General features: G+C 31.4%; 3 protein-coding genes and 3 long non-coding RNA genes across 7 annotated transcripts; 1 reads left to right on the forward strand and 5 right to left on the reverse strand.

Annotated features, from left to right (window-relative positions):
* Positions 1 to 212: 212 nt before the first annotated feature.
* On the reverse strand, positions 213 to 6,548 carry LOC117129121. 2 transcript variants are annotated; one of them, XR_004452704.1, is made up of 4 exons: positions 5,971 to 6,548; positions 4,052 to 4,937; positions 2,553 to 2,649; positions 213 to 1,201 (listed from the first exon to the last, which is right to left on the reverse strand). It is a non-coding gene; the product is annotated as an uncharacterized LOC117129121 (long non-coding RNA). The 2 variants fall into 2 exon arrangements; XR_004452703.1 differs by lacking the exons at positions 213 to 1,201; positions 2,553 to 2,649 and having other exon boundaries at positions 3,725 to 4,937; positions 5,971 to 6,540.
* A 6,953-nt stretch (positions 6,549 to 13,501) lies between these two features.
* LOC117129122 lies at positions 13,502 to 14,150 on the reverse strand. Its single transcript, XR_004452705.1, has 2 exons — positions 13,985 to 14,150; positions 13,502 to 13,643 (listed from the first exon to the last, which is right to left on the reverse strand). It is a non-coding gene; the product is annotated as an uncharacterized LOC117129122 (long non-coding RNA).
* A 1,624-nt stretch (positions 14,151 to 15,774) lies between these two features.
* LOC103844661 (ferric reduction oxidase 2) lies at positions 15,775 to 19,689 on the reverse strand. Its single transcript, XM_009121461.3, has 8 exons — positions 19,420 to 19,689; positions 19,161 to 19,263; positions 18,872 to 19,066; positions 18,328 to 18,562; positions 17,425 to 17,752; positions 17,086 to 17,329; positions 16,267 to 16,985; positions 15,775 to 16,177 (listed from the first exon to the last, which is right to left on the reverse strand). Exons 1-8 carry the CDS (start codon positions 19,562 to 19,564, stop codon positions 16,038 to 16,040), a joined length of 2,109 nt encoding a protein of 702 aa, XP_009119709.1. The 5' UTR covers positions 19,565 to 19,689; the 3' UTR covers positions 15,775 to 16,037.
* A 1,398-nt stretch (positions 19,690 to 21,087) lies between these two features.
* LOC103844660 lies at positions 21,088 to 24,753 on the reverse strand. The gene is made up of 3 exons (XM_009121460.3): positions 22,753 to 24,753; positions 21,410 to 21,961; positions 21,088 to 21,330 (listed from the first exon to the last, which is right to left on the reverse strand). The coding sequence occupies exons 1-3, from the start codon at positions 23,623 to 23,625 to the stop codon at positions 21,220 to 21,222; spliced, it is 1,536 nt and encodes a 511-aa protein (XP_009119708.2). The 5' UTR covers positions 23,626 to 24,753; the 3' UTR covers positions 21,088 to 21,219.
* Positions 24,754 to 25,004: 251 nt separating this feature from the next.
* Positions 25,005 to 27,089, reverse strand: LOC103844659 (protein BPS1, chloroplastic). The gene is made up of 3 exons (XM_009121458.3): positions 26,851 to 27,089; positions 26,656 to 26,712; positions 25,005 to 26,235 (listed from the first exon to the last, which is right to left on the reverse strand). Exon 3 carries the CDS (start codon positions 26,217 to 26,219, stop codon positions 25,167 to 25,169), a length of 1,053 nt encoding a protein of 350 aa, XP_009119706.1. The 5' UTR covers positions 26,220 to 26,235; positions 26,656 to 26,712; positions 26,851 to 27,089; the 3' UTR covers positions 25,005 to 25,166.
* LOC117128893 lies at positions 26,235 to 27,063 on the forward strand. The gene is made up of 3 exons (XR_004452303.1): positions 26,235 to 26,714; positions 26,788 to 26,797; positions 26,857 to 27,063. It is a non-coding gene; the product is annotated as an uncharacterized LOC117128893 (long non-coding RNA).
* Positions 27,090 to 27,507: the final 418 nt, after the last annotated feature.

The following is a 27,507-nucleotide window of genomic DNA, read 5'->3' on the forward strand; positions in this document are numbered from 1 at the left end:
AACTATCTTTCATGGTACATGTTCATCGTTTTAATTTTTGATCAATTAATTTTGTAAAACTTCATAATACTCCATAAATTGGTTGACTAACAGCTATAAAATCGCTATTTTCTAGAGAAACGAAGACAACAAAGGTTTCAAACCTCTTTGACCTTTATCATATGTTAGTATAGGATGCACCTATGCATTAAAACACTATTGTCAAATTTTTGATTTTTTCTCAAAATCTATGTGCTATAACCCCTACGAAAATATTGAGTTTTTCGGTAAATGCTTTATATACTGAAGCCTATGATCTTTAATATTGTTTTAAAATTTCTAAACATATTCTACATTTGTTTTAATATATATTAAACTTTCTTTCATTTCATGGTACATAGGCGTCTTTCTAATATTTTTATCTATTAATTTAGTAAAAGTTCATAATACTCCCTAAATTGGTGGTCTAACCACTATATAATCGCTATTATCTAGAGAAACAGAGACAACAAATGTCACAAAGCTCTTTCACCTTCATCATAAGTTAGTGCATGATGCACTTATGCATTAAAACACTATTGTCAAATTTTGATTTTTTTATCAAAATCTATGTGGTAACTCATACAAAAATATTGAGTTTTTTTGTAAATGCACTATATACTAAAACCTATGATCTTTAATATTGTTTTAAAAGTTCTAAATACATTCTATATTTGTATTAATATATATTAAATTTTCTTTTATGATACATGGACATCTTTCTAATTTCTTATCAATTAATATAGTAAACTTCATAATATTCCCTAAATTAGTGGATTAATTATTTTAAAAAGGCTATTCTCAAGAGAAACATAGAAAACAAAGTTTCCAAACCTCTTTGATATTCATCATATGTTAGTGCATGATGCAACAATACATTTAAACAGTATTGTCATATTTTTGAGTTTTTTCCAAAATCTATGAGTTAACCCTATGAAAATATTGAGTTTTTCGGTAAACACACTATATACTGAAGCCTATGATCTTTAGAGTTGTTTTACAATTTCTAACACATTATACATTTGTATTAATGCATATTAAACTTTCTTTCATGGCACATGGACATCGTTTTAATTTTTGATCAATTAATTTAGTAACCTTTCATAATACTCCCTAAATTGGTGGACTAACCACTATAAAATCGATATTCTCTAGAGAAACGGAGACAACAAAGGTTCCAAACCTATTTGACATTCATCATATGTTACTGCAAGATGAACCTATGAATTAAAATACTATTGTCAAATTTTTGATTTTTTCTCAAAATCTATGTGCTAACCCCTACGAAAATATTGAGTTTTTCTGTAAATGCTCCATATACAGAAGCATATGATCTTTAATATTATTTTAAAATTTCTAAACACATTCTACATTTATTTTACTATATATTAAACTTCTTTTCATGGTACATAGGCGTCGTTTTAATTTTTCATCAATTAATTTAGTAAAACTTATACTCCCTAAATTGGTGGCCTAACCACTATATAATCGCTATTATCAAGGGAAACAGAGACAACAAAGGTTCCAAACCTCTTTAACTTTCATCATACGTTAGCGCATAATGCACCTATGAATTAAAACACTATTGTCAAATTTTGATTTTTTCTCAAAATCTATGTGGTAATCCCTAAGAAAATATTGAGTTTTTCTGTAAATCATCTATATACTGAAGCCTATGATCTTTAATATTGTTATAAAATTTCTAAACACATTCTACATTTTTATTAATATATATTAAACTCTCTTTCATGATGCATGGACATCGTTTTAAATTCATATCAATTAATTTAGTAAAATTTATAATATTCCATATATTGGTGGATTAACCAATATAAAATGCCTATTCTCAAGAGAAAAGGAGACAACAAAGGTTCCAAGCTCTTTGACCTTCATCATATGTTAGTGCATGATGAAACTATGCATTAAAACATTATTGTTATATTTTTGAGTTTTTCTCGAAATTTATGTGTTAACCCCTACGAAAATATTAAGTTTTTTGGTAAATACTCTATATACTTAAGCTTATGATCTTTAGTGTTGATTTACAATTTCTAAACACATTATACATCTGTATTAAAGTCTATTAAACTCTCTTTCATGGTACATCGTTTTCATTTTTTATCAATTAATTTAGTAAAACTTCATAATACTCCCTAAATTGGTGGTCTAACCACTATAAAATCGCTATTCTCTAGAGAAAAAGAGACAACAAAGGTTCCAAACCTCTTTGACCTTCATCATATATTAGTGCATGATGCACCTACGCATTAAAACACTATTGTCAAATTTTAATTTTTTTTCTCAAAATCTATGTGCTAACTCATACGAAAATGATCTTTAATATTATTTTAAAATTTCTAAACACATTCTACATTTGTATTAATATATATTAAACTCTATTTCATGATACATGAACATTGTTCTAATTTCTTATCAATTAATATAGTTTATTTCATAATATTCTCTAAATTGGTGGATTAACCATTTTAAGAGGGCTATTCTCAAGAGAAACGGAGACAACAAAGCTTCCAAACCTCTTTGACATTCATCATATGTTAGTGCAGGATGCAACTATGCATTTAAACAGTATTGTCATATTTTTGAAATTTTTTCAAAATCTATGTGTTAACCCTATGAAAATATTGAGTTTTTCGGTATACACTCTATATACTGAAGCCTATGATCTTTCGAGTTGTTTTACAATTTCTGACACATTATACATTTGTATTAATGTATATTAAACTTTCTTTCATGATACATGAACATCGTTTTAATTTTTGATCTATTAATTTAGTAACCCTTCGTAATACTCCCAAAACTGATGGACTAACCACTATAAAATCGCAATTCTCTAGAGAAACGGAGACAACAAAGGTTCCAAACCTATTTGACATTCATCATATGTTACTGCAAGATGAACCTATGAATTAAAACACTATTGTCAAATTTTCGATTTTTTTCTCAAAATCTATGTGCTAACCCCTACGAAAATATTGAGTTTTTTTGTAAATGCTCCATATACTGAAGCATATGATCTTTAATATTGTTTTAAAATTTCTAAACACATTCTACATTTGTTTTACTATATATTAAACTTCTTTTCATGGTACATAGACGTCGTTTTAATTATTTATCAATTAATTTAGTAAAACTTCATAATACTCTCTAAATTGGTGGTCTAACCACTATAAAATCGCTATTCTCTAGAGAAAAAGAGAAAACAAAGGTTCCAAACCTCTTTGACCTTCATCATATGTTAGTGCAGGATGCACCTATGCATTAAAACACTATTGTCAAATTTTGATTTTTTTTCTCAAAATCTATGTGCTAACCCCTACGAAAATATTGAGTTTTTCGGTAAATGCTCTATATACTGAAGCCTATGATCTTTAATATTATTTTAAAATTTCTAAACACATTCTACATTTGTATTAATATATATTAAACTCTATTTCATGATACATGAACATCGTTCTAATTTCTTATCAATTAATATAGTTAATTTCATAATATTTCCTAAATTGGTGGATTAACCATTTTAAGAGGGCTATTCTCAAGAGAAACGGAGACAACAAAGCTTCCAAACCTCTTTGACATCCATTATATGTTAGTGCATGATGCAACAATGCATTTAAACAGTATTGTCATATTTTTGAATTTTTTTCAAAATCTATGTGTTAACCCTATGAAAATATTGAGTTTTTCGGTAAACACTCTAGACACTAAAGCCTATGATCTTTAGTGTTGTTTTACAATTGATAAACACATTATACATCTGTATTAATATATATTAAACTATCTTTCATGCTACATAGGCATCGTTTTAATTTTTTAAAAATTAATTTAGTATAACTTCATAATACTCCCTAAATTGGCGGTCTAACCACTATTTAATCGATATTCTCTAGAGAGACGAAGACAACAACGGTTCCAAACCTCTTTGACCTTCATCATATGATAGTTCAGGATGCACCTATACATTAAAACACTATTGTCAAATTTTTGATTTTTTTTCAAAATCTATGTGCTAAACCCCTACGAAAATATTGAGTTTTTCGGTAAATGCTTTATATACTGAAGCCTATGATCTTTAATATTGTTTTAAAATTTCTAAACACATTCAACATTTTGTTTAATATATATTAAACTCTCTTTCATGGTACATAGGCATCGTTTTAAATTCTTATTAATTAACTTAATAAAATTCATAATATTCTCTATATTGGTGGATTAACCACTATAAAATGCCTATTCTCAAGAGAAACGGAGACAACAAAGGTTCCAAACTCTTTGACCTTCATCATATGTTAGTGCAGGATGAAACTATGCATTAAAACATTATTTTCATATTTTTGAGTTTTTCTCAAAATCTATGTGTTAACCCCTACGAAATATTGAGTTTTTCGGTAAATACTTTATATACTTAAGCATATGATCTTCAGTGCTGATTTACAATTTTAAAACACATTATACATCTGTATTAATGTCTATTATACTTTCTTTCATGATACATGGACATAGTTCTAATTTCTTATAAATTAATATAGTAAACTTCATATAATATTCCCTAAATTGGTGGATTAACCATTTTAAAGGGCTATTCTCAAGAGAAACGGAGACAACAAAGCTTCCAAACCTCTTTGACATTCATCATATGTTAGTGCAGGATGCAAAATGCATTAAAACATTATATATATTGAAACCTATGATCTTTAGTGTTGTTTTAAAATTGCTAAACACATCATACATCTGTATTAATGTATATAAAACTATCTTTCATGCTACATAGGCATCGTTTTTATTTTTTATATATTAATTTAGTAAAATTTCATAATACTCTCTAAATTAGTGGTCTAACCACTATATAATCGCTATTCTCTAGAGAGACGGAGACAACAACGGTTCCAAACCTCTTTGACCTTCATCATATGTTAGTGCATGATGCACCGATGCATTAAAACACTATTGTCAAATAAATCTATGTGCTAACCCCTACGAAAATATTGATTTTTTCGGTAAATGATATATATACTGAAGCCTATGATCCTTAATATTGTTTTAAAATTTCTAAACACATTCTATATTTGTTTTAATATATATTAAACTCTCTTTCATGGTACATAGACATCGTTTTAAATTCCTATCAATTAATTTAGAAAAATTCATAACATTTCCTATATTGGTGGATTGACCACTATAAAATGCCTATTCTCAAAAGAAACGAAGACAACAAAGGTTCCAAACACTTTGACATTCAACATATGTTAGTGCAGGATGAAACTATGCATTAAAACATTATTGTCATTTTTTTGAGTTTTTCTCAAAATCTATGTGTTAACCCCTACGAAAATATTGAGTTTTTCGGTAAATGCTCTATATACTGAAGTCTATGATTTTTAATATTGTTTTAAAATTTTTAAACACATTCTACTTTTGTATTAATATATATTAAACTCTTATTCATGGTACATGGACATCATTTTTATTTTTTATCATTTAATTTAGAAAAACTTCATAATACTCCCTAAATTGGTGATTTAACCACTATAAAATGCATATTCTCAAGAGAAAAGGAGACAACAAAGGTTACAAACCTCTTTGACCTTCATCATATGTTAGTGCATGATGCACCTATGCATTAAAACACTATTGTAAATTTTTTGATTTTTTCCTCAAAATCTATGTGCTAACCCCTACGAAAATATTGAGTTTTTCGGTAAATGCTCTATATACTGAAGCCTATGATCTTTAATATTGTTTTAAAATTTCTAAACACATTTTCATTTGTTTTAATATATATTAAATTCCCTTTCATGGTACATAGGCATCGTTTTAAATTCTTATCAATTAATTTAGAAAAATTCATAATATTTCCTATACTGGTGGATTAACCACTATAAAATGCCTATTCAAAAGAGAAACATAGACAACAACGGTCCCAAACTCTTTTACCTTCATCATATGTTAGTGCAGGATGCAACTATGCATTAAAACATTATTGTCAATTTTTTTATTTTTTCTCAAAATATATGTGCAAAACCCTACGAAAATATTGAGTTTTTTGGAAAATATTCTATATACTGAAGCCTATGATCTTTAATATTGTTTTAAAATTTCTAAACACATTATACATATGTATTAATATATATTAAACTATCTTTCATGCTACATAGGCATCGTTTTAATTTTTCAAAAATTAATTTAGTATAACTTCATAATACTCCCTAAATTGGTGGTCTAACCACTATTTAATCGATATTCTCTAGAGAGACGAAGACAACAATGGTTCCAAACCTCTTTGACCTGCATCATATGTTAGTGCAGGATGCACCTATGCATTAAAACACTTTTGTCAAATTTTTGGTTTCTTCTCAAAATCTATGTGCTAACCCCTACGAAAATATTGAGTATTTCAGTAAATGCTTTATATACTGAAGCCTATGATCTTTAAAATTGTTTTAAAATTTCTAAACACATTCAACATTTGTTTTAATATATATTAAAATCTCTTTCATGGTACATAGGCATCGTTTTAAATTCTTATCAATTAATTTAATAAAATTCATAATATTTCCTATATTGGTGGATTAACCACTATAAAATGTCTATTCTCAAGATAAACGGAGACAACAAAGGTTCCAAACTCTTTGTCCTTCATCATATGTTAGTGCAGGATGAAACTATGCATTAAAACATTATTGTCATATTTTGAGTTTTTCTCAAAATCTATGTGTTAACCCATACGAAATATTGAGTTTTTCGGTAAATACTTTATATACTTAAGCATATGATCTTCAGTGTTGATTTACAATTTTAAAACACTTTATACATCTGTATTAATGTATATTATACTCTCTTTCAAGATACATGGACATAGTTCTAATTTCTTATAAATTAATATAAGAAACTTCATAATATTCCCTAAATTGGTGGATTAACCATTTTAAAAGGGTTATTCTCAAGAGAAACGGAGACAACAAAGCTTCCAAACCTCTTTGACATTCATCATATGTTAGTGCAGGATGCAACAATGCATTAAAACATTATTGCCATATTTTTGAGTTTTTCTCAAAATCTATGTGTTAACCCCTACAAAAAATATTGAGTTTTTCGGTAAATATTATACATATTGAAACCTATGATTTTTAGTGTTGTTTTACAAATGCTAAACACATCATACATCTGTATTAATGTATATAAAACTATCTTTCATGCTACATAGGCATCTTTTTTATTTTTTATAAATTAATTTAGTAAAATTTCATAATACTCCCTAAATTGGTGGTCTAACCACTATATAATCGCTATTTTCTAGAGAGACGGAGACAACAACGGTTCCAAACTTCTTTGACCTTCATCATATGTTAGTGCATAATGCACCTATGCATTAAAACACTATTGTCAAATTTTTGATTTTTTCCTCAAAATCTATGTGCTAACCCCTACGAAAATATTGAGTTTTTTGGTAAATGCTCTATATACTGAAGCCTAGGATCTTTAATATTGTTTTAAAATTTCTAAACACATTCTACATTTGTTTTAATATATATTAAACTCCATTTCATGGTACATAGGCATCTTTTTAAATTCTTATCAATTAATTTTGAAAAATTCATAATATTTCCTATATTGGTGGATTGACCACTATAAAATGCCTATTTTCAAGAGAAACGGAGACAACAAAGGTTCCAAACTCTTTGACCTTCATCATATGTTAGTGCAGGATGAAACTATGCATTAAAACACTATTGTCAAATTTTTGATTTTTTCTCAAAATCTATGTGTTAACCCTTACGAAAATAATGAGTTTTTCGGTAAATGCTCTATATACTGAAGTCTATGATTTTTAATATTGTTTTAAAATTTTTAAACACATTCTACATTTGCATTAATATATATTAAACTCTCTTTCATGGTACATGGACATCATTTTCATTTTTTTATCAATTAATTTAGTAAAACTTCATAATACTCCCTAAATTGGTGATTTAACCACTATAAAATGCCTATTCTCAAGAGAAAAGGAGACAACAAAGGTTACAAACCTCTTTGACTTTCATCATATGTTAGTGCATGATGCACCTATGCATTAAAACACTATTGTAAAAATTTTGATTTTTTTCCTCAAAATCTATGTGCTAACCCCTACGAAAATATTGAGTTTTTCGGTAAATGTTCTATATACTGAAGCCTATGATCTTTAATATTGTTTTAAAATTTCTAAACACATTCAAAATTTGTTTTAATATATATTAAACTCTTTTTTCATGGTACATATGCATCATTTCAAATTCTTATCAATTAATTTAGTGAAATTCATAATATTCCCTATACTGGTGGATTAACCACTATAAAATGCATATTCTCAAGAGAAACAGAGACAACAAAGGTCCCAAAATCTTTTACCTTCATCATATGTTAGTGCAGGATGCAACTATGCATTAAAACACTATTTTCAATTTTTTTATTTTTTCTCAAAATATATGTGCTAAACCTTACGAAAATATTGAGTTTTTTGGTAAATACTCTATATAGTGAAGCCTAAGATCTTTAATATTGTTTTAAAATTTCTAAACACATTCTACATTTGTTTTAATATATATTAAACTTACTTTCATGGTACATAGGCATCGTTTTAATTTTTTTATCAATTAATTTAGTTAAACTTCATAATACTCCCTAAATTGGTGGTCTAACCACTATATAATCGATATTATCTAGAGAAACGGAGACAACAAAGGTTCCAAACCTCTTTAACTTTCATCATATGTTAGGGCAGGATGCACCTACGCATTAAAACACTATTGTCAAATTTTTGATCTTTTCTCAAAATCTATTTGCTAACCCCTACGAAAATATTGAGTTTTTCTGTAAATGCTCTATATACTGAAGCCTATAATCTATAATATTGTTTTAAAATTTCTAAACACATTCTACATTTGTATTAAAATATATTAAACTCTCTTTCATGATACGTGGACATCGTTCTAATTTATATCAATTAATATAGTAAACTTCATAATATTTCTAAATTGGTAGATTACCCATTTTAAAAAGGTTATTTTCAAGATAAACAGAGACAACAAAGTTTCCAAACCTCTTTGATCTTCATCATATGTTAGTACAAGATGCAACTTTGCATTTAAACAGTATTGTCATATTTTTGAGTTTTTCTCAAAATCTATATGTTAACTCTTACGAAAATATTGAGTTTTTCGGTAAATACTCTATATATTGAAGCCTATGATCTTAAGTGTTGTTTTACAATTTCTAAACACATTATACATTTGTATTAATGTATATTAAACTCTCTTTCATGGTACATGGACATCGTTTTAATTTTTGATCAATTAATTTTGTAAAACTTCATAATACTCTCTAAATTGGTGGACTAACCACTATAAAATCACTATTTTTTAGAGAAACAGAGACAACAAAGGTTCCAAACCTATTTGACCTTCATCATATGTTACTGCAAGATGAACCTATGAATTAAAACACTATTTTAATTTTTTCTCAACATCTACGAAAATATTAAGTTTTTCGGTAAATGCACTATATACTGAAGCCTATAATCTTTAATATTTTTTAAAAATTTCTAAACACATTCTATGTACTAATATATATTAAACTATCTTTCATGATACATGGGCATCGTTTTAAATTCTTATCAATTAATTTAGTAAAATTCATAATATTCCCTATATTGGTGGATTAACCACTATAAAATGGCTATTCTCAAGAGAAACGGAGACAACAAAGGTTTCAAACTCTTTGACCTTCATCATATGTTAGTGCAGGATGCAACTATGCATTAAAACATTATTGTCATATTTTAAAGATTTTCTCAAAATCTATGTGTTAACCCCTACAGAAAATATTGAGTTTTTCGATAAATATTCTATATATTGAAACCTATGATCTTTAGTGTTGTTTTACAATTGCTAAACACATTATACATCTGTATTAATGTGTATTAAACTATCTTTCATGCTACATAGGCATCGTTTTTATTTTTTATAAATTAATTTAGTAAAACTTCATAATACTCCCTAAATTGGTGGTCTAACCACTATATAATCGCTATTTTCTAGAGAGACGGAGACAATAACGGTTCCAAACTTCTTTGACCTTCATCATATGTTAGTGCATAATGCACCTATGCATTAAAACACTATTGTCAAATTTTTGATTTTTTCCTCAAAATCTATGTGCGTTCCCTACGAAAATATTGAGTTTTTCGACAAATGCTCTATATACTGAAGCCTAGGATCTTTAATATTGTTTTAAAATTTCTAAACACATTCTACATTTGTTTTAATATGTATTAAACTCCCTTTCATGGTACATAGACATCTTTTTAAATTCTTATCAATTAATTTAGAAAAATTCATAATATTTCCTATATTGGTGGATTGACCACTATAAAATGCCTATTTTCAAGAGAAACGGAGACAACAAAGGTTCCAAACTCTTTGACCTTCATCATATGTTAGTGCAGAATGAAACTATGCATTAAAACACTATTGTCAAATTTTTGGTTTTTTCTCAAAATCTATGTGCTAACCCCCCCCCCCCCCCCCCCTCTACAAAAATATTGTGTTTTTCTGTAAATGCTATATATTCTGAAGCCTATGATCTTTAATATTGTTTTAAAATTTATAACCACATTCTATATTTGTATTAATATATATTAAACTCTCTTTCATGATACGTGGACATCGTTCTAATTTCTTATCAATTAATATAGTAAACTTCATAATATTCCTAAATTGGTAGATTAACCATTTTAAAAGGGCTATTCTCAAGAGAAAAAGAGATAATAAAGTTTCCAAACCTCTTTGATCTTCATCATATGTTAGTACATGATGCAACTGTGCATTAAAACACTATTGTCATATTTTTGAATTTTTCTCAAAATCTATATGTTAACCCCTACGAAAATATTGAGTTTTTCGGTAAATACTCTATATATTGAAGCCTATGGTCTTTAGTATTGTTTTACAATTTCTAAACATATTATGCATTTGTATTAATGTATAGTAAACTCTATTTCAGGGTACATGGGCATCGTTTTAATTTTTGATCAATTAATTTAGTAAAACTGCATAATACTCCCTAAATTGGTGGACTAACCACTATAAAATCATTATTCTTTAAAGAAACAGAGAAAACAAAGGTTCCAAACCTATTTGACCTTCATCATATCTTACTGCAAGATGAACCTATGATTAAAACACTAATTTAAATTTTTTCTCAAAATCAACGAAAATATTGAGTTTTTCGGTAAATGCACTATATATTGAAGCCTATGATCTTTAATATTTTTTTACAATTTCTAAACACATTCTATGTACTAATATATATTAAACTCTCTTTTATGATACATGGGCATCCTTTTAAATTCTTATCAATTAATTTAGTAAAATTCATACTATTCCCTATACTGGTGGATTAAGCACTATAAAATAGCTATTCTCAAGAGAAACGGAGACAACAAAGGTTCCAAACTCTTTGACCTTCATCATATGTTAGTGCATGATGCATATATGCATTAAAAATTATTGTCATGTTTTTGAGTGTCTCTCAAATCTATGTGTTAACCCCTACGAAAATATTGAGTTTTTCGTTTAATATTCTATATACTAAAGCCTATGATCTTTAGTGTTGTTTTACAATTTCTAAACACATTATACATCTGTATTAATGTATATTAAACTCTCTTTCATGGTACATGGAAATCGTTTTAATTTTTTATCAATTAATTTAGTAAAACTTCATAATACTCCCTAAATTGGTGGACTAACCAATATAAAATCGTTATTTTCTAAAGAAACTGAGACAACAAAGGACTAAATTGTATTAATATATATTAAACTCTCTTTCATGGTATATAGGCATCGTTCTAATTTTTTATCAATTAATTTATTAAAACTTCATAATACTCTATAAGTTGGTGGACTAACCACTATAAAATCCCTACTCTATGGATACGGGGACAACAAAGGTTTCAAACCTCGTTGACCTTCATCATATTTTAGTGCAGGATGCAAATATTCATTAAAGCAGTATTGTCATATTTTTAAGTTTTTCTCAAAACCTATGTGTTAACCTCTGCGAAAATATTGAGTTTCTCGGTAAATACTCTATATACAGAAGCCTGTGATCGTTAGTGTTGTTTTAAAATTTCTAAAGAAAATCTACATTTGTGTCAATGTATATTAAATTCTCTTTCATGGTACATGAGCATCGTTTTAATTTACTAACAGTTAATTTAGTAAACTTCATAATATTCCCTAAATTGGTGGATTAACCATTATAAAATGGTTATTCTCAACAGAAACAGAGATAACAAAGGTTCCAAACCTCTTTGAAATTTATCATATTTTAGTGTAGGATGAAACTATGCATTAAAACAATATTGTCATATTTTTTGAGTTTTTCTCAAAATCTTTGTGTTAACCCCTACGAAACTATTGAGTTTTTCGGTAAATGCTCTATATACTGAAGCCTATGATCTTTAGTGTTGTTTTAAAATTTCTAAACATATTCTACATTTTTATTAATGTATATTAAACTATCTTTCATGATACATTAGCATATTTTTAATTTCTTATCACTTAATTTAGTAAAATTTCATAATACTTCTAAATTGGTAGATTAACCACTATAAAATGGCTATTTTCAAGAGAAACGGAGACAAAAAAATGTTCTAAACCTCTTTGATCTTCATCATATGTTATTGCATGATGCAACTATGCATTAAAACAGTATTGTCATATTTTTGATTTATCTCAAAATCTACGTGTACCCCTACGAAAATATTGAGTTTTTCGGTAAATGCTCTATATACTGAAGTATGATCTTTAGTGTTGTTTTAAAATTTCTAAATACATTCTAAATTTGTATTAATGTATATTAAACTATATTTCATGGTTTTTGGACATATTTTTAATTTTTTATCAATTAATTTAGTAAAACTTCATAATACTTCCTAAATATGTAGAATAACCACTATAAAACCGTTATTTTCTTGAGAAACAAAGATAACAAAGGTTCTAAACCTGTTTGAACTTCATCATATGTAAATGCAGGATGCAAATATTCATTCAAACATTATTATCATATTTTTGAATTTTTCCCAAAATATATGTCTTAACCCCTACGAAAATATTGAGTTTTCAGAAAATGATCTATATACTAAGCCTATGATCTTTAGTATTGTTTTAAAAATTCTAAACACATTCTACATTTGTATAAATGTATATTAAACAATCTTTCCTGCTACATGGGCATCTTTTTAATTTTTTATCAATCAATTTAGTAAACTTCATAATATTCTCTTAATTGGTGGATTAACCACTATAAAATGGCTATTCTCAAGAGAAACGGAGACAACATAGGTTCCAAACCTATTTGACACTCATCATATGTTAATGCATGATGAAACTATGCATTAAAACAGTATTTTCATATTTTTGAGTTTTTATCAAAATCTATGTGTTAACCCTTTGAAAATATTGAGTTTTTCGATAAATACTCTATATACAGAAGCATATGATATTTAACGTTGTTTTAAAATTTCTAAACACATTCTACATTTGTATTAATGTATATTAAACTCTCTTTTATGGTATATACGCATCGTTTTAATGTTTTATCAATTAATTTAGTAAAACTTCATAATACTCTCTAAATTGGTAGATTAGCCACTATAAATTCGCTATTCTCTAGAAAAAAAGAGACAGCAAAGGTTGCAAACATATTTGACATTCATCATATGTTAGTGCAGGATGCAACTATGCATTAAAATAGTATTATCATATTTTTGAATTTCTCTCAAAATCTATGTATTAAACCCTAATAAAATATTAAGGTAAATGTTATATATACCGAAGGCTATGATCTTCAGTATTGTTTTAAAAGTTCTAAACACATTCTACATTTGTATTAATGTATATTAAACTCTCTTTCATGGTACATGGACATCTTTTAATTTTTTATCAATTAATTTAGTATAACTTCATAATACTCCCTAAATTGGTGAACTAACCACTATAAACTCGCTATTCTCTAGAGAAACGAAGACAACAAAGGTTTCAAACCACTTTGACCTTCATAATATGTTAGTGCAAGATGAACCTATGCATTAAAACACTAATTTCAAATTTTTGAATTTTTCTCAAAATCTATGTGTTAACCCCTACGAAAATATTGAGTTTTGGGGTAAATGCCTATATACTGAAGCCTATGATCTTTAGTGTTGTTTTAAAAAATTTAAAACATTCTACATTTGTATTAATATATATTAAACTCTCTTTCCTCGTACATGGGCATCGTTTTAGTTTCTTATCATTTAATTTAGTAAAATTTCAAAATACTTCATAAATTGGTTGACTAACCACTATAAAATCGCTATTTTTCAAAAGAAACAGAGACAAAAAAGGTTCCAAACCTCTTTGACTTTCATCATATATTAGTGCAGGATGCAACTATGCATTAAAACAGTATTGTCATATTTTTGATTTTTCTCAAAATCTATGTGTTAACCCCTGCGAAAATATTGAGTTTTTTTGATAAATGTTCTATATACAGAAGCCTATAATCTTTAGCGTTGTTTTAAAATTTCTAAACACATTCTACGTAATAATGTTTATTAAATTTTTTTTCATAGTACATGAACATCGTTTTAATTTATCATCAATTAATTTTGTAAATTCATAATATTTCCTAAATTGTTGGTTTAACCACTATAAAATGGCTATTCTCAAAAGAAACGAATGCAACAAAAGTTTCAAACCCTACGAAAATATTGAGTTTTTCAGTAAATACTCGCAGAAGCCTACGATCTTTATCGTTGTTTTAAAATTTCTAAACACAATCCTAACTGATGACGTGTGGAACATAAAGTAGGTGTATAGTAGTGAAGATTAGATGACTTGCCAACCTAACAATTCTTGAAAACCATTTATCAGTCACGGTTGACTCCTTTTGTTTATTAAATCGAAATTACTAAACGGGACAGGATATCTTTGTTACTTTATGGAACGGAACTGCAACATCATTTACCAGAAAACGAATATATCTCTGATCAGCGGTTGCAATATACATACTGAACTAAAATGTATTTTAATCAGACTTCCGGAACTTACATGTCCATAAAATCCAGATGGTCTCTAACTGCAAAGCGGCGGTTGAAGCTTTATCTATGCCACTTTTTGGCACATTACTGTTCGATCACAGTTGAGTAGTTGACACTTCTTCCTCTTAAATTTGGCCAGCATGGAGTATCTTGCCTCGTTCCTTCCAAATAGAGTAGATAGTTTATAACTTTTGGCTCATGATTGAGGAGGCAAACGTTTGAGCCCCTATTTTGTGTCATTCCCTATATATGGCATTTGGTATCTTTTGTTAATGTATATAATCTGGAATTCTTCCGATTAATGAATTTTCCTCATGACCAGAAATATGAAATGAAATGAAATTATGCCATTATAAATCAGTCGAACTCTAAATCCACTATGTGAGATGATAGTACTAGGAGAGGGACGAATAATATTTGTTTTCTGGTAAGAGGTGATGTGCAGATCCTCAAACTGTATCTAGTATCAAATGAAGTATCCGAATGATTCCATGAATGGTTTGAACTAAGAAATAAAGATATTTACAAATGATTCCATATATATATCCGAATGAACTAAGAAATAAAGATATTTATCAAATGAAGTATCCGAATGATTCCATATATATCTTATATGTCTCAATGAAAGGATTTTATAATATTTCAACGTTCACAATTTACAAACATACGTAAGGATTACAAACGAATGGGTTGAGTAACTTTGGGAGGTATAGCTTTTCCCACTAAAATATATCAAACGTTGAAAAATAAAGACCATAAAATGGTCAATATAACAAGCACACAAATACAGGTCAAATCACAGACCCACATTATTAACTTGCAATCCAAGCAACTTCCACAGCAGGTGAAAACAATTTTATACAAAATATGTACTCGATCACCAGCTGAAACTGATTGATTCAAAATGGAGATTCTTAGCCAAACCAGTGGAACATATTTTCGCAACCTTTTGTCTCATCTTCTTTGGACCACACACAAGAACTCCCACACTCGAACCTTCCACGCCAAGTAGTAGTTCTGTTCATATACAAGCACCTAATTAGGATAACAATACTCATATATACACAGAGATATATAGATGTAGAAAGAGATATAAGGTATATTACTCGTGAGGTTAGGTCTTTCTCCGTAATGCAGGCTGGTACGTTGCACTAGCGATTCTTGTGGAGAACTTTCGATTTCTCTCATGGAGTTATAACCGCACGAGATTGGAGAAGACGTTGTCGATGGAAGTTCGACGTTCTGGACCTGTTTAGTTTCGACGTTGTTGCCGTACTTTTTCTTGTTCCAAAACATAGCTGCACTTGAAGTGGCCATGATGCTCACACAGATGACCAAGATGTATATAATGGATTCTGAAGTCCAAGAATAGATCTTGTAGGTGTTGTGGTCGATCGGGTAAATGTAATACCTACTGATGATACCGATGATTATCATAAAGATGAGGAACGATGACGAGAGAATGCCGCCGAGCCAGAGCCATGAGTTTGGTCCTAGGATTGCTGAGATGGGTTGGTCTGAAAGACTTGGTTTGAACCAGAGAGTTTTGATTTGCTCCGTTGTAGCTTCGCTTTTTGGCTCTTTCTCTCGGGTTATGAAGGCTTCGATTTTGATGTTTATGTCGGAGGAGAGTTCGGTCTGGAGGCCGGATAATGGCAAGACAAGATGGAGCATGGATATTTCTGAAGAGTTCTTAAAAGCGCAAATCAGAGTGATTTTGGGGATTTTGCATTTTTGGTTTTGGCTTGTTGCGATCATATCACGGATGACTGAGATAAATGGAGTTATGCCACTTCCTCCGCTCACCATAACCAGAGCTTCATGCCTATAAATAACACCATACAAAAATACATATGATATCAATGTTTCTTCAAACGCAAGCAATCAATTAAATTTCTTGATGGGTCTTTGAGAAAGTAACTGACCTAAAGAAATCGGTGGAAGCAGGGCCGTAAGGACCCTCGATAGAAACAGCAAGGCGGTCTATCTGATGAGAAGAAGAAAGCCTCTGATAAAGTTTAGTTGACCATTTGCCTTCGCTTTTGATCACGACACTTAGCTTCTCTGCCTCAAGGTTGCTACTCGAAGTTATCGTAAATGGATGCCATTGTAGCCTTGAAATGCTCGGTATGTTCACAAATAATATGCTCGTCGGGCTATAAACCAACCCTGTTCAACATATATAATATAGCTTAGAGCTTTAAGTCGCAATAACAAAGTGTTATAAAATAAGATAAAAGATAATTAATATTTTGGGAACTCACTAGGGTTTTTGGAGAAAGTGAGCTCGATGGTGTCGGAAGGAAGAATCCGAGCAGAGAGCAAGCGTATATTGTCACGTGACTGGAGAAACCTAAGGAAACGATCGACCATGAAGATGTAGAAACCGGGAAAAGAGATAAACGTGTAAGAGATGCCGACGTGGAAGACGAAGAAGAGCATGAAGACGATGTAGAGGTAGTGTGTGTAGAAGAAGACTTCGAAGAATCTCCTCCTTACCGCTGGATATGTGGTGGCCCACATAACAAGCCCGGCCACCAGAGATATCTCTCCGGCCAAGTTCGATATATCCTTTGTATCCCACATGAGCATCTGCAGTTGATTAAATAAATATTCGATATGTATATAGATTTATGCATATGATTTTCTTCAACCTCGATCAATACGAAATTCTTTCAGTTACAGAAGCGCATGAAGCGAAATTGAATGATCACATTAACTGGGAATAAAAGTCATATTCGTATATATACTACATTATACATATGATTTCTATTAAATGCGTGTTTCAAAGATATGGCGTTTTACAGTTTAAGAAAATGGCGTTTTACATATTAGTTGCTTTATATTCACATTATTGCATGTGAAGACCAAAAATATTAAATTTTACCGCATTTTATTATATTGAACTATAAAAAAGTATTATTTGTTTTTTGAGTTTCAAAAAAAAAAAAGAGTTTCAAAAAAAGAACTATAAAAAAGTACTGCACTATTGCGTATGTATGGAAGCTGATCCATTCAGAGATGACGTTGACGGGAATTATAGCATTGATTTAGAAACGTTGACTTTATTCTATCTAGAGGTGGGACCCAACTATTGGACTATTAGGCAAAGCCAAAAAATCTAATCCATAATATTTGATAACTAGTAGAACAAGTATGTTATATACCTGGGAGATTTCATGCACAGAGACCCAATAGATGATGTAACATAGACCATGAGCGGTGAAAATTGCAATGACCATATGGCCCAGCCAAATATGGTATTTGATGCTTGACTCTGAAGTTAGTCCTACCGCCGGTAGCAACGACGAGCCACGTGCCACCGGTAAGAACAAAAACGCTAAACATATGTTTCCGATAAACCCTATCCTTAGCGCCGCTGATTCCAGCTTGGCTTGCCACCTTAAAATATTAATCAAAACTATTGAGACAGATACTAAACTCTCGATATAGTTCTCTTAATCTAAGATATTGACATGTGATAAACTATGATAAAATTAGTATTTCAGTAATCAATCAAATACACTCATATGTTTTTGTATAGTATTTTCACTAACAAAAATAATTTGTTTTGGTGAATATAAATAATCGAGTACTAATGAACTAATTAATCTTCAAATATATATATGTTCAGAAGTTAAGTAGAAATTATCCAACCAAATATATATATATATATATATATGTATGGTTGATAAGAAAAAGAATTCTTACAAGTATTGGCCATCTGCAGCGGCTGATTGAGGAGTGATAGTGGCAAATTTATTGCGCAAGTAAGTGATAAAGCTCCAAAGAAGAAGAGCCACAAACATAGCCAAGAACATGATCTCAGTAACTGAGACTATCCCCAATGGTCCCTTCACTAACATTGGCTTTCTCAGTGCACTCCACACTCCCCCCTTTATCTCCCTTTATTATATCCATTATACAGAAACAAATTGTAAGAAATGATGAAAGTTATACAACTTGTCTGTCGACATAATTCACCCGTTGAATTTTGTACCTATCAATATGGTGTGGACTCTTTCGTTTCTTGAAGTGGAGATACACACATCCCAGACAAGCTACGAGGATCATCGGGAACATATACATGAAAAGTGTCGTCCCTGTCGTGCAAACAGAGAAGATATTAACAAATTTTAATCAATTATTTTAAAAGTTGTAAATACAAACGGAGGTTCCTACGAAAGCATGAGCTAATGGAAGGAACAATTAGATGATTAATGGTTGCTTTACTAAATCCATCTATTGATCATGCAAACCTGTGGCACCAAAATAAGTTGATGCTCCAAACTTTAGACGCATATAAGGCTGCCACTTGTTTTTATAAGTTCGTGTTGGCATCATGATCCAAAGCATGATAGTTCCAAGGAAAACCACCATCATGAAGAACTTAGTCATCTCCATCCTATCTCTATCTCTCTCGCTCTCTTATGATTTTAAAAGATATGATGGCTTTAGTGAGAAGGATCAGCTAGCTTATTTTGAGGGAAGGAGTGGTAGAGAAAGAGTGTATATATAAAGAAAATCTTGAGTGGAATGAGATGAAGTAAGCTAGTTGCATGCTCCATGCATGTGACTCTCCCCGTGGATCTTGTTTTTTTTTTTTGCATTATCTACATCCATTTGTTTTGGTTTTTTTTTTGTGGGGGAGGGGGGGTCGAGATGACGTAAAAATGTACACTATGTGTTGAACAACAGAAAATACGATTATGCGATTTGAAAAACATAGGATGTATTCCATACAAAATCGTTATGACACTTAATTAGTATGGTAACAAAGTCTTGGAAACCAAACTCTTTTTTTCCTTGGATCGAGTAGTTTCAGATTTGTATTGAAAGCTAAACCGCATAAAAGAATACACTTTTATTGCCTAACTTAGTTTTTGTGTTTGAAGAAAACACCCGGAAGATACTATGCTATTGTTTAATACTTTTCAAAAATTTATGTGGCACAAAAATCATATATGCATGATCAATGTGGACTCTTTATCAAAGAATTTAAGAGTTTGACTTGAGGAAGAAGCCAAGGATCATGCTACTTTTTACTGATCACAGCATAGCCTATCTGATAATTAACTACTTTAATTAAGCATTGATCCGTTAAAACATGTCCGATACATTTTAAGTATGACATTAGATGTTCATTTTAAGTATAACAAGTAAATTAATACTAAGCTACTTGGGTCTCATAGACTCATGTGCGAAAAACTCCGCATAAGAGCATAAGACTAATGTTTCCCAAAAGATAAAAAAAAAATAAAAGAGTTATAAGACTATATCCGTTACTGTCTTAAAAGATAACGTAATAGTTTGTAAGAATTAAGAAGTGGGATAAAAGATATTATACCCAGATAAGATGGTTAAGCAAGTGATTTTTTTTTGTAACTCATGAAGTTAGTGATTTTCGTAGGTTTGATTATAGAATAATGTCACACAGTAGAATTTAGATGTTATAAAGAACCATAAGCAATATCATATAAACTCATGTTGTCCAAACCTATCTATATTCCATAACACAAATAAATTTATTCATTATCAATTAATTTTAATTGGAAGTCCATGTATTTTATTATTTATCAAGATCTGATTTATATTGTAGATTTTGAAGTATAGCGTACCAAGTGACATACATACTAGCTATATAAATGCAATATAATAATTAAGATACTTCTAAGTTGTAACCACTGCTCACTGGAAAACTCACGTTGTGTCGCTTTTCACCAGACGGGCGGTGTTGTACGTTATCAGGTCTCCCCCGTCTATACTTGATCCTTGGATATGATATGCGAAGAGAATAATATATATTGACGATTTTAAAAGGAAAAAAACAAAAGCATTTACTCTCTTCGCATATCATATCAACGGATCCAAAAAAACATATTTACTGAATCAACCACCAGAAATAACCAACTAGTTCTAGGTATGAATAACTTGAAATAATATCAATATCATACATGCATCAGTTGGAAATTCCGAAAGTAGTTCTTCTCTATAGCTTTGTGTGAAAGTTACACTAAGATATGGTAGTGAGACCAAACCAATAATAGAAAAAAAATACACTATTTGACAGAGAATTCAACAATTTCATCATCTTCACAAGCTCCAACATCAATCACCATCGTCCCATTCTTTTTCGTAGGCAATATTCTACAACAATCTCTTCTCGGAGCCTAAATTGCACCAAAAACAAGAATCAATAGCATCATCATATATAGCAGTAAACAAAAATCAGCTAATGTAGTTACTAACCTTATTTTTGTTCCATCTATCGGGAACGAGTTTTTTATAAACTATAACCCGTTCGATATCAGAAGGATCCGATACTTCCCAATCACATTCAAGATCCCACATGTCATACCACCTCACGTACTCGCTTGCAGTTCTGTGTAAGGCCGAATCAGGAAGCGCATTGGAGAGGAAGTACACGCGTGGACGTTGACACGTGCTTTTGCTGAAAAGACGTGTGTTAAAAGCGTAGCTTTTGCCGTCTCCGTGCTTGTACCAATCTATAAATGTGCGTGTCGGGATCTCCATCTCTCTCGCTGACAATAGACCACGTATAATCTGAACTGTGTATCCCCATGACACAGACACAGTCCAACGGTGTGTAGTGTCATAACAAACTGATTGCTGAGTGAGGCTCGCTGAATCCAGTTTGGCTGGAGCCATGAGACGTTTCATGGCGTTGACTCGACCCATGTTTGGGAATACTGGATCCACTATGTCTAGATGATGCATGGAGACAATTGGAGCTAATGGATGGGCTGATAACAGGCCCAGTAGTTTCCCATATATATCAAACTGTTGCAACAAAAGAAAAATACTGTGGGTAAAACTACGCGGATCGATAAATAAGGGAACAAAGATTTCGAATATCGATATATTTGATATTTTTATGGTTTGATTAGAATAAGATTTGGTTTTAAGATATTAACTAGATCTATGATCTATCATAAAAACAACAAAAGAATAAACAAAAGCTGTATAAATAATTGTAAATGTACAGAGGAATGTAAGATTAACACGTAGCTAACAACTAACTATATATTTGACTAGAAGTACAGAAGCTTTTAGTGGGAGCAATGACTTATATGAGACTAGAACCTATATTTGTGCCGAAATTGTCGTGATAATAAAATCATTTAAATTTAAGGGTAATGTGAACTTTTTAAAAGAAAAAAAAAGATCAGAGTCAAAGTTTCCAACATAAAAACTAACCAAATGTAACATAAACATAGTATGACCGTAACAGTTTTCACACTATCAAACTTCACTTAGTATACACGGATATTAATGAAAAAATAAAAGATTATAAAATATTTCTATCAAAATAATTAAATGAAAATTACGTTAGAATCCTGTGTGTTAATAAACAAACCGAAAGCATGAAAACTTAAAACATCCTATTGGTAGAGAAAAACTTCAAAATATGGTTTTAACAAAAACTTCAAAATATGGTTGAGATATGGGGATTCTTTTTCAAAAATGCAGTAGAGGAAAAAGATCTTCAAAAGGAGAAGAGTATCATAGTAGTTTGAATATAATATCAATAAAAAGATTCACATACCAACAAAACAAAGTAGAGGACGAACCTGATGAAAACCAACTTCTCTAGTCAAAGGAACACCAAGCTCCGCCATACAAGCGTGAATCCGATCGTCGGAGCCGTACAATTCGGGATATCTCTGAATACAACGATCTTGCATCTTCTCCAACGCCTTAGCCAAGGGGTAGCTAATGGCGAATCCTCCTCCACCGTAAGCCATCCCGTAGGAGAACTTCAGATTCTGAATGTGACTCTCCGACGAGCTCCCAATGTAATAGAACTGGCTGTGATCGTATTTTCTCAGAACACTAACAAGATTCTCCGTGAAAAACACGGTGTCGTCGTCTCCCATCACAATCCACCTCACGTTTCTCTCAGACTCTGTTCCGTTTAAAAGCCTCACTGTCTCGGACACGATTCGCGTGAGTCTCAGCGCTGCTCTGTTGCCCTTTGGGTATGTGTACTCGAACCTTGACGTGTCGGAAGATATTTTGATAGGAGGGAGACCGGCGGAAACGGTGTCGTTGTCGTCAATGTGTTTGTCTAACCAAACGACGCCGTTCATTTCCCCGTTGGGTTTCCACCAGAGCTTCACGTAGTCTCTTCTGCGTTTCCAGAGCTTCGCAGACGCAGCGATCCCGAACACCACGTGTTTTATCTCCGTGTCTTCAGGTTTTGGACTCGTGTAAGATCCGGATCCGGATCCGACTGGCGAAACCGCGATTTTCATGAGAGATCGAGGTGGAGTATAGGAGGTGAAATCGTATGAGTAGAAAACGAATTGGATGCAGAATATAACGGCGAAAGTTAAGACTAGCTTTGAGATGAGCCTAAACAAAGACGAAGAATGTGAGTTACATGAAAACGTTTTGGCTTTCTCGTATGAATATGGCTTTTGATCTCTCTTATCGTCTCCCATGCCTGAAAATAATTAAAAAAAAGGTTTTCTACACACCGGAGAATGAGGAAGACTACGTTGGTTACTGCTGGTGATTATGTTTTTATAGAGAGCTCTCTCTACCTAGCTCCTCTTATAAAGGAGATATGAAAATAAAACGGTTTTTATTTATACAATCGTTACTTTTTTGGTCTTTATCCTAGGAAAATGGATATTATGGATTCCTTTGTTCTTCTGACCCATTAATTTGTTTAATTTAAACAGTAAGTATCTTTATGAAATTAATTATATACATTATACTTCGGCAGGTGTATGTTGTATATATGTAATTTGTAAACATGGTAAGTTATATTGACTGTACCGATTACATCCTGTCAAAACTGATATATCAGGATAGTCAATGACTACTTTTCGTGATCACTTATTTCTTTTTATCATGTTTGATCAAGATTTCATTGGGTAAAATGAATAATAAAATAAAATAAATAATGTTTGTACGTTTTATATAATTCATGAACTAAGAAATAGAAGAAAAATGGAAATTATCATTCTTTTAGAAATATCCTGAAATTTCTTCAAATCATCTTAAAATCATAATAACATCTTTACAAAATCTACTCAAATCTACTTTTGGATTTAGTATTCTTTTAAAATTATTAAAATGATATTTTATTTATTATTATTATTATTCTGTATCAATGAAAATAAAAACATATTTGAGAATTTTATAAATCTTGAGGGATATTAATTTTACCTTATACTTTTCCTTTAAATATATCATCAAAGAAAAAAATTACATCCTTTGGAGAAAAGGGAAAATGTAAAAAGAAAATATAATACCAAATTCACTTCCTAATGAAAAAAATAAAAAATAATACTATAAGAAACTCACTCATCCAGAAATCAATTCAAAACCAAATAAACGTTACTATCATCCTACAGAAACCCTCAACTTATTCTTTTACCCTTTCTAAATAAATAAAAAAAACTTATTATTATTTTACTATGTAACCGATCGTAATTACTTGCTTTTGTTTCTAAAGTCTTAACCAATATTACTTTTCGTAATTAACCAATAAGTTAGCTAGGTAGGTATAATTCAACTGTTTACGCACAGCCTGCCTCATATTCGTGATATGTTTTATTTAGGCAGTACCATACTCTTGTTTAGGCCATACCACAGGTCCATAACTTTCCTCATATTCGTGATATGTTTCTATTTAATAGTCTTGATATGTTTCTAATCGTATGGTTTAACAGTCTTTCATGTGTCATTTTATTATATGACAAAAAAAAGTTGCAATATCGAATTGGCGGTTCTGAGGGGTAACTGTTAGACGTACGAATACGATCTTGTTAATAGTGGTATCAATCTAAACAACTTTTAGCACATTATTATAGAGCTTTATAGATAAGTTGATTAAAACTTTTTCTTATACATATATTAGTTTCACTGCATCTCATACAAACGACCACAATACCACAAGCACCTAATAATAATACATTCACGACCAAGATGGAACACTTACAATACCATCTATTCACAACACAACAGCAGTTTATCAGAATCCTCTCTGCTTTTTTCCGGCAGCCTTTTTTGGTGGTGTCGTCAGCACCGTTGTTGGTGCGCCCATCGACCTGAGATTCTCCAGCAAAGTGTCCCTCCCCGATAACAGAATCTTGAAGAAGCAATCCACCTCCTTGGAAACAAGGTCTATCCCACTCGTCAACTCCGTGACCGAGTCCTTCAACGGCTGCAGCGAAATGGAATCTATAGACCCTTGTTGGATCGCAGGGGCAAGGTTCTTAACACCTGAATCAACAGCCTCGAGCTCTTTCATAACGGTTAAACCGTCTGATAAGAATATGCTCTTCATCTCTGAGTTCATCGTGTTCTGCATATCCATGAAGGAAGGTGCCCACGGAAGCTCGTTTGAGACCGTAACGTACAGAAGGTTCTGCGATGAACCCGAGAAGGCAGCAGCGAAGACACCAGAGATGTACAGAGTCTTGACCTTTACACCGTACAAAGCCCGCATCAGGACTTTGCCTTTGGCAGAGTTCTTCACCTTGGGGAGATTCAAGGTCTGAACAAGGCTGGTCAGGATCGCGTGACAGCTCTCCAACCTCGGGTTCTTGGAAACGATGTGCTGCTTCCAGGCGTCGAGGGAGGATTGAGCTTTCGGCAGATTCTGAGGAGCGTTGGTCCCCAAGTTATGCAGAGCAAACTGGAGGAAGAGATGGCCTTGGTTGAGGCGGCTTAGCTCCGAGCTGAAGGCGTTGCAGAGGTCGAGGAGCTTGACGCTGATGTCTAGGTAGATGTCGACCCACTTGTCCTCCCAATCTGAGACAGGAAGCTCTAGATCGGTTATAAGAGTCTTGATAGCGTTGTGGGTCTGGCAAAGAGATGCCATCGCTTGACTCATCCATGAAAGGGTGAGGATCTGGGACTTTTCCTTGGGGACAAGCTTTGTAATGGAAGAAGCTAAGTTGGTCTCGAAAGTGTTCAAGAGGGAGAGAAGGTTAGAGGAGAGTACTGGGTTCTTGGAAGATAGGTTCTTGAAAGGGTTTCCAAAAGGGAAGAAACCGCGTGGAGGGTCTTGTGGACGTGCCATTTTGTTAAAGTTGATACTGAAAAACAAAGGAGACCAGCAACGATCATATATCATAAACATAAAATAAATATTGAAATCCATGAAAAAAAAATCAAGAAAATTGTTAATTGCAATTTCTCTGTGGAAGTTTTTATCTTTTGGATTTTTCATCATAACCAAAACCAGTTGTTAGATTAAAGCCTTTACAGATCTTTTATGTATCTGACAGATCCATAGATCCAAGAGTGAGTCAACCCCCCCCTACAAGAAAGGGAATAGCTATGTCTCTAATATACACGAATAGAAATTCATCATCATGTCTGTATCTTACAGATCTGAATTCCATATCGAAAATTAACACAGAAAATAGATCAAATCTAACACACGATTATCATTAAAAAAAGGAGAAAACGAATCATAGACAAACTATGCAGAGGAAAGAGTAATCGAGACTTACATAAAGTGATAGATCCTTGGAAGAAGAATGAAACTGGGATTCGCCTGATACAAGTTTCTGTGCAATAGAGATAGATAGAGATAATAAATCAGAGATGGAAAATAAAAGCAGAAATATCAGAGAGAGAGAGAGAAACAAAAAAGTAATTAAAAGCAAATTAAGACAAGACAAATCAACGGTCGGTGTGCTTCTTACCTAAAGAAAACAATAAGTGGAGGAGGGGCGGTCAGAGAAATTTCGAGGAAAGATAAGAAAGGGGGGTTGGTCTTTTATGACTAAAACCACAAGCAGCTTGCCGTGTTTCTTCAGTTTATCAAAGAACAAAATGTTAATTAGGTTTGACGTTGATTTGGTAGACGACAGAGAGAGGAAGTGGGATTATGTTTCGGTTACGGGTCTGTGACAAAACCACTTTTTAAACCACAGATGAATGAAGAAGGCGTGTACGTGTTTCTTGTTTTTATTTTTATTTTTATTTTATGGAAGTAGGAACGCACATTGTCTAGTTGCCTACTTGTTGCGTTACTATACAAAACAAGAAAAGTCAATTCTAGCCAGCTGATTAATATTCTTCCCTCTCCTCATCCAACGGCTGATCATTCTTCCCTTGTCAATGCCAATCACTCCATTAGGCTAGCTTTTGTGGTCTATTATTTTCTTCAAACTAATAAATCATCTCATTATTTTTTTTTGAATAACATTTTCTAATCATGGATTAGTCAGCTAAATACCCTTATAATCAATTTTTTGTTGCGCAATTAACCATGGGAGAATAGTTTTTGTAAATGACATTCCCAAAGGCCTGCTATGAAAATTTGGTCACATGATTCTTAAAATTGTATTACTAATAAG

This window comes from Brassica rapa, chromosome A10 (assembly GCF_000309985.2).
Source record: "Brassica rapa cultivar Chiifu-401-42 chromosome A10, CAAS_Brap_v3.01, whole genome shotgun sequence".
Classification (NCBI taxonomy): Eukaryota; Viridiplantae; Streptophyta; class Magnoliopsida; order Brassicales; family Brassicaceae; genus Brassica; species Brassica rapa.